A 7,988-nucleotide genomic window follows, 5' to 3' on the forward strand; every position below is an offset into this window, starting at 1 on the left:
AAATACATTTTTAATGTACTAGAATGTTTTAAATGATCTCCAGTGTGTCATCTACTTGTTCGAAACATAAATTACACTGGCAGTTTTTGGGTGTGTAATCTACAGAAGCTGATCTCAGCTTCCTAAGTGGCAATTTAAGCACTTGCTTGATTTTCAACTCACCGGCTTTATTTTATTCAATCTCTCACTTTAGAGTCCTTGTCAGAAAACTAAGAAGTACCATCCACCTTGAGTTCCAAGCTCTTGAAACATTCAAAATTACAGATCCTTTTCCAATATTAGTTTCTGCAATCTGGGATGTCAGTGTGACTCATGTTTATGGAGCTTAAATTACCTTTCAGAGATCTGGTTGTTCAAATCGCCAAATAATATCAAATAAAATATTAGTCTTGTGTGACTATGAAAAAAACATTTTTAAAACAGTAGAAAATACATACGTGTGATTATAAAGCTAACCATTTATAAGACTCCCATTGTCATAAAACATTTTGCAGTTTGACGATTCAAGTTCATAATCACTTTCATTACTTTAATACTGTTCTAAGGTTAAATATGTTAGCTACTATAGAAACCTCCTTACCTACTGCCAAAAAATAATCTCTAGGCAAGTTATTATGAGACATGCAGATTTATTTGAAAACAGTAAGGTACCATGCAAATACAATGAAACATAGTAAGTTACCTTCAATTTCTCAAAGATTTTCTATTTTCCAAAGCTCCTCACAAATTTGGAATATTAATAGCATTAGCATCCCAATGGGTTTATACAACTTTTATTTGATAATTCCATTCATGTATGAATAAGATCTGTGACTTAAAATATATCATCACTCTCAAAATATATAGTTAGTGAAGAAACATGACAACATTATCTTATTTGTTCTTACTCCTACTTTTAAAACCTCAAAATCTTTATAGACAGGTACTAACGTAGTAGCTGAAGAACTCATAAGTAGCTGAAGAACTCATAAGTAATGAGTTTATGAAGTTGGAGATTACAAGAAAATAATGGATGCTGTATACTCAGCTACCTGCATACACTTGGCAATGAGAAATGCAACATTTTAATTAAATTTCAAAAAAAACCCCAAAACCCTAAGTTAGATGTGACTCATCTAATCTTTGTTACTATAGATGAAACACTATGTTTTCTTGAATTGCAAACATTTTCATTATTGAACTTTCGATGCACCTGGTAAATAGCAAATCACAGCAGGGGGAGTAATTCTTTTGAAAATACTGTTGAAAATAAAAAGGAAATTTTAAAACAAGCTGCTTGTACCTCTTAATGGAAATTTAAAATCTTGTCAGGATCTGAGCTTTAATTATAAGCTGGCTGAAATATGAAAGTGTTCATGTAGACCTCAGGATAACTCTATAGTCATACAAATACGATGTTAGCACCAGACGTGTTTGATGTTATAAATCACACATTGTTAAGACAAGGGCTATAATACAGCACTATTGATTTACAATAACAGGACTCAAAGAGCGTCATTCAAGATGAACACTAAGATCTCAGTGTTCTGCCCTCTCTAGAACTGGCAGGCTGAATTATATAAGTGCCACACAATTTTTATTTGATTTCACGTCTCAAATTCTGCATTCTGTTATATTAAATACCTGAAATGGTTGGGTATGAATCAATCTATGATATTACCATCACTGTATGAATTTTTCATGGAATTTAAGCTTAGAGAGGTATATTACTCTCATTTTTCAAGTAGGGCTCAAAGAGGTTGTGTAGGGGTTAACAACTGACTTTGGAGTTCTGCAATCTTGGATTACAAAAACACTAACTCTGAGACTTTTCCCAATTTAACATCTATAAATCTCCTTTTCCTTGTCTACAGAATGGAGATGGTAACAACGCCACCTTCTTGGGATTGTTATGCATTTACTGTAGCTGTAGAGTTTCGTGTTCAGTGAATGGGAAACACATTTTAGGTATTATTAGTATTATTAAGTAACCCCAAAGATTCCTCAGTCACACTGTCGTAGAGCAAAAATAATTCAGAAGCCCTGATTTTTAGCTCAGGTCTCTTTCTCCTAACACAGACAACTTCCAGCACTTCATTTCCTTAAATCTGAGATAATACATTAACTCAAGATGTTTGCCCATTCTCCCAGTCTACATGTTAGCTCCATGAAGAGAGTGCTCAAGTTAATTTCTAAAAAACATCTGGAAAGAAATGTGAAGAAATTGCAGCAAACCCTGCACATGCTGTGTTGCATCAATCTACATAATTTGAAATGACCCATATTTGCCTTTCATGCTTAGAGACCAGAGTAGTGTGACTGAATTACCCAGCATAGGCCAACGAGTGGCACAACAACCCAGAAGGAGGGAGACCTTTCCAGTCGGTTTTAGAAAACATCGTGAACCAGAATTCAGTGGTCACCTGAAAGGCACATTTAACAGACCAGCTAGCAAATAGACTCAGCAGAACACAGACGATTTCCCCATCACATTCCGGGAACACCGCAGGATTAGCATAGAACAGCGCCAGCTCTAGGGTCCTTAGTCACACCTACAGAATGTCAGATGTTCTTCTCCGTCAGTTCAAGGTTCCAGAATTGAAGACACTCCAATGCCCAGGAACCACGCATCACTCGTTTGAAATTACAGACCAGCTTGGGCTAAACCACCCATCAACACAATCTCCAGAAGCACATGAGGTGGACAAGCCTGACTGTAAGGAGGACTAATCTGGAATTGGGCATTTCACACAGGGTGACACCATTTTGGAGGCTGCAGGTGTCCTGTGACCCAAATTCATACGCACAATAAAACGCCTCCCAAGATGCAAGAGGTCAAAAGGTACACAACCCTGTGCTTTCTTCCAATTTGGTCCTCCAGGTACCCAATGGAAGCGTAAAAGAGGCACTAGATGGCCAAGAAGACGATCAGATTCAGGAGCTCTGGCTTACACTCAGCCTCCCAACCCCACCCTAAATGTCAAAGTGATTTCCTTGGAGAGAGGCTTCATATAACTCAATAGCTTCTTATCCTGCCCTCAAAACGCGTGCATCTCTCTCTCTCTTTTTTTAAGTATTTAAAAAAAAAAAGAAAAGAAAAGAAAAGAAAAAAAAAAGAAGAAGAAAGGAAACGAAAAGGAAACAGGAAGCTGTCCCGCTGTGTTTCTTTATCCCAACAACTTCGCCAGGTTTCCCCCGAGGAGGGAGCACGCCTCGCATACACCCAATGGGAGACAGACAGCAGGACGTCCTTCCCGGGTGGCCCAGCCCTCGACTCTGGTCAGAACCAGGCTGACCTCGCCCCCCAGCCTCGGCCTCCCCTGCCCCTTGGTTCTCAGCAGTGAGCTGTGACCTGAGACCCTCAAGCTCCGCGCTCTTCACTCTGGCCCCGCAACCTCACATCTCCTCTCGGTGGCACCGAGAAGAGGCAGGGGGTGTGGACCGATGGTGCGGGATACCGGAGAGGTGGTCCAAGGTCTGGGCGGTGCGAATGTCCATTCCGTGCCCCCCATGTGAGCCCCAGCCCCTCGCGCCTGGTATCCCACAGAGGCGCAACCCTAGCTCTTTGCCCCCCGCCCCAACCAACTCCGCCACCTGAACCGAGACACCTCTTTTTGCGCTCAACTTACCGCGGCTGTGCTGAGCTTTCGGCGCCCCCAGGAGCTTTTCTCTCCTTCCTCCCACCGAGCTCTTCATTCTCCTGCTGGCGGCCGCCCGGCGCCCTGGCCCTGGCATCCGGGAGGAGCAGCCGCCGGGGCTGGCTGTCCCGGGAGACTCACGGCTGCCCTCCCGCAGCTTCAACGGCGGTGGTCGCCGCGAGCCCTGAGCCGCGGCCAAGGAGAACCGTCCCCGTTGCGCAGCGCGTGCTGTCCCTCCCGCACGGGCTGGAGGTGGCAGTCAGCGCTCCTCTGCCTCCGCCGCGCTCGCGGCGCTCCGCACAAGTCCCGAGCCCGCGTCAGCCCAGGTGCACCAGGCTGGGGAGAGGTGCGAGCCCACGCGGAGGGAGGGGCCCGCGGCCTGAGGGTGCCGGGAGAGAGGGAGACTGATGACAAGGAAAAAAGAAACCTGGAGACTAGAGGCGAGGAACTAGCTTTAATGGAGTGATTGGGTCGTGGGTGTTAAGGGGAAACACGGGGAGGCGAAATGCATCTAGAAACTAGAGATACTGGAAATGAGCTTGAGTGAGCTGCTTTTTGAGTGAGGCTCGAAAACGGGCTTTCCTTTTGTGCTTAGCTCCTTTATCCTCCCGGTTTGGGTGCAGTACCTGACAACAACTTCCCCCACACTCTCAACTCTCATATTTAACTATAAATAACGCTAACCTCAATAATCTTAGACAGCAGATGCAACGAAATCTGGTGAAGCTACTGCAAGTATACAGGGGAGCCCCACATCCACAAATCCCACATGCCAATCCCTCTGGAGGGACGCATATCCTGCTGAGATTTCTGTCCCCTTACCTGTCTGTCTCCTCTCTCTCTCACAAGCACACGCGCACACACACTACAGCACCCTAGGGATGAAATACCTTTTGTTGCTCTGCTCTAGGACCTAAAGTGGGTGTTTCTCAAACTTTACTTTGCACAGGAATAACCTTGGGATTTTATTACAGTTCTGATTGCGATCCAATAGGTCTGGAGTGGGGCCTGATATTCTGTATTTTTAATGGTGTGGCAGAGGCTGCTGATTCAAGAACCACATTTTGAGTTACAAAACACAAATGAACAAAATAAACCTGCTTTCTAATGTCAGCTGAGCCATTATTTGTAAGATAATCTGAAATAACAAAACAAGCCCTGTTTTCATGGGGTTTCATGATGCTATGGAGGCCAAATAACTTATGAACACAGTGCCAAAGGATAAAATACCCTACAGGCAAGCTTCTCATTATTGTTATTAATAATTGCTCCTGATAAAATCATTATGAATACTAATGCTGATAACAGGCTAGAAAGATTTTGGTAATTCACCGCTCTACATATTCTCAAGAGAAGCTCTGAAAAACAATCCACAGTGACCACTCCACAAACACACCCTCATTTAGAAAGAAAATGTAAGTAATATCCTCTAAGGGGCAGTCTGTTCCTCCCAGGAGGCCATCGTTGAATTTTCCAGACATGCAGCACTATTCAAGTGTGCTTTAACAAGTAGCCAAATCACTTAACCCACAGATAAACAAAAAGAGCAAATGCCAAGAACAAAAAAGTAAAGACAGAAATATAGTCAACACACCAAAAGATCTGTTGTGCTTTGAATTAGCATGACTGATAAGTTAGTTTGACCCTTTCTCTTTTTCCATGTTTTCATCTGGATGCAAACACCCATCCTTCTATTTCAATTCAGTAAGTACTTACTAAGCCTAATTTACTATGGTAAAGGCCTTTCCTGGGAGTGAAAAAAACTGGACCTGCTCCTGCTTTGAAGGAGAAATTTGACAACATACCAATAAGTGCCATATTAGGCAGACTATGGTGCTGGAAGAGAACACCAAACACATTAGCAAAGTTCAAAAGGCAGTGAAGTCTAGAGATACTTCATTGAAGGGAGGTCATTTGACAGAGGACTTAAAATATGATATGATTTTGTCCAACAGAGGGGAGTAGTCTACCCTTCTACCCAGAGCATACAGTGCATGGAGGAAGGTAGAAGAAATGATTTGGAAGATGTTAAGTGGGGTTCTAATTGCTAGCCTGGGCAATTTGTATTTCACTCCAGAAATGCTGAGCAGGGGATGTCCATGACCAGGAATGTACCAAAAAGATTAATCTGATATAACAAGTTGATAAGATGATCTAGAACCAGAAAATAGCAGAGCTGTAGAAAGCATTCAGGAGGCCGTGGAAGCACTAGGTAAAAGATCATGAAGGTGAGAACAGTGATGGCAGCTGTGGAGAATGAAATACAAGGATGTTTAAAGAGAGACATTGCTGAGATGTAACTAACAACATGTAGCAATTATGTGAAGACACATTTATTGAAAATATCTCTAACTTTCTGTCCCTGGAGAACTAGAAAAATAATGACATTATTAGGAGTTGAGAACCCAAGAAGGGAACTTACAGTTGTTCAGTTTTATTTTAATGTTTGTTTAGGAAAGGTTGTGAGATAATGAGTTCTCTTTAGGCAGCTATAGTCAAAGGTCTGTGGGAGATGTTCAGGTGGAGATCCTTATACAGCTAGAAATTCAAGCTTTGCTCTAAGGAAATGGGTTCTGCATTAGAGGCTGTATTAGCTCTTGTGTTTTAGAGCTCTGGACATGTATATGGAGTTCAGCTGATTGGAGAATGTGAGGTTTATGAGATAGAATATAGAAAGCAACAAAGGTACTCAGGACAAAAGCTTAGAGCTATATGACTTCCCTGTTTCTCAGTATTCTCTTCTGTAAAATGTGAAAAATAGTACCCTCCACATAAAGTGATTATAAGGATGAAAAATAACGTACTGATTTTTCATTGCCATTTATATTTTCTACACTAACCTGCTCAGTCTGAGAGGGCAAGGACCATGCGTACCCTCTGAACTGTTACAGCCCCAGCACCTGACTGAGTGCTTGGCAGATAATAGGCTCTAAAAATGTTCCTGAATATTTTAATAATTAATGAGTAAGTTAATTATTAGATAAAAAGAAGAAGGGACACTAAAGCGCTACCAAAAAGATGGGTGAAGATAGATTCATGGGTTCTATTATTTCAATGTCATAGAAACTAAGGGAAAATTTTGCTCTAGAGATGGTCAGGTGGGCACAGAGAGATTAAAGAGAAAACACGGATACACGTTGAGAAAATGTTTTTGTTGTGAAAAGGGACCTGGTTTAAGCGTTAATTGATTGCATTTGAGAAAATAGCTGCACTAAAGAGGCATCACAATTATGAGTGGCAAAGGAATTCAAGGAAAAATGTGAGATTATTCTTTAAAGAAATTTGACTATGAACTGAAGGTGAAAGAGAGAGAATGAGGGTAGATGGCTGATAGCAGACTTAAGAAAAGGCTGTTCCTCTTTAGTAAAGGGAAAGTCCAAACATATTTTGCTGATTGGGTTAAGGGGCCAAAAGTGAGGGAAAGAAGTTCCAGGTGAAAGAAGGGGAGAATTGACTGAGTAATATCTGAAAAGAAAAACAGAGCTAGTGAACCAAGAGTGTAAGTAATCAATCTTAGCAAAGAAAAGGGTCACCTGTTTTTTAGAAACAAGAACAAAGGAATAGAAATGAGAGATACTGAGATCCTAAAGTGGGTTGAAAGTAAGTGGAAAATGATATATTGTTTCAGGAAAACAGAGATGAGGACTTCTATTGCTATCTGTTGGTCAACAAGAAATAGCATTGTAAGCTTAAAAAAATGTGGGGAGTATTTGGAACAAGTTCTAAGAGATACTATAGTGAATCAACAAAAGGCAAAGAACAATCACTAAGTCACATGGGAACCTGCTTCAGGGGCAAAAATATACATTTATTATAAAAAAGACTATCAGCATTGTGTTACTCTCCCAGTAATACGGAAGACGTAAATACAGAAATAAAATATACAGCATGGTCTACCTAGAATTAGTAAGCAACAAGGTAGAAATTATGGGGCCATGAAGCAAGTGAGAGATTACATAATGTAGAAACTGAAAGTATGAAGTCTTGAAATGTTTAAACCTGGAGTTGAGTGGAAATTGTACATGCTTTATAATCAGAGAGATCGGAGCTTATCAGAAGGCATCAGAATCGCCCGAGGGACTGTGAAAATACAGATTTCTGGGCCCTACCTCTAGGATTACCGATATATGAGATATGGGTTGGAACTCTAGAAGTTGTGTTTCTCACAATTCCTAGTGATGTTGCTGCTGCAGCTGGCCAGGAAACCACACTTTGAGAACCAGCGTTGTAAAGCATTCAGCATATTGCTGGTACATAGCAAGTACTAAATGCATGGTGGCTAGTAGTGAGGTCTGGTAGTTAGCTCATGTTAGGAGAGCTGAAGATAAAGTTCAAGTTCAAAAATATATAGATGAAGTTTGAAGATGAGTA

At 41.4% G+C, this 7,988-nt stretch overlaps 1 protein-coding gene across 1 annotated transcript in view; it reads right to left on the reverse strand.

Moving 5' to 3' along the window:
- ZNF385D (zinc finger protein 385D) overlaps window positions 1-4,275 on the reverse strand; it is a 963,288-nt gene extending 959,013 nt beyond the window's left edge. Inside the window, exon 1 of the mRNA XM_017955941.3 lies at window positions 3,609-4,275. Within this exon, the coding sequence (XP_017811430.1) occupies window positions 3,609-3,714 (106 nt within the window). The 5' untranslated portion in view covers window positions 3,715-4,275. The remainder of the gene's footprint in view (window positions 1-3,608) is intronic.
- Between the last annotated feature and the right edge of the window lie 3,713 nt (window positions 4,276-7,988).

Source organism: Papio anubis, chromosome 2 (assembly GCF_008728515.1).
Source record: "Papio anubis isolate 15944 chromosome 2, Panubis1.0, whole genome shotgun sequence".
Lineage (NCBI taxonomy): Eukaryota > Metazoa > Chordata > Mammalia > Primates > Cercopithecidae > Papio > Papio anubis.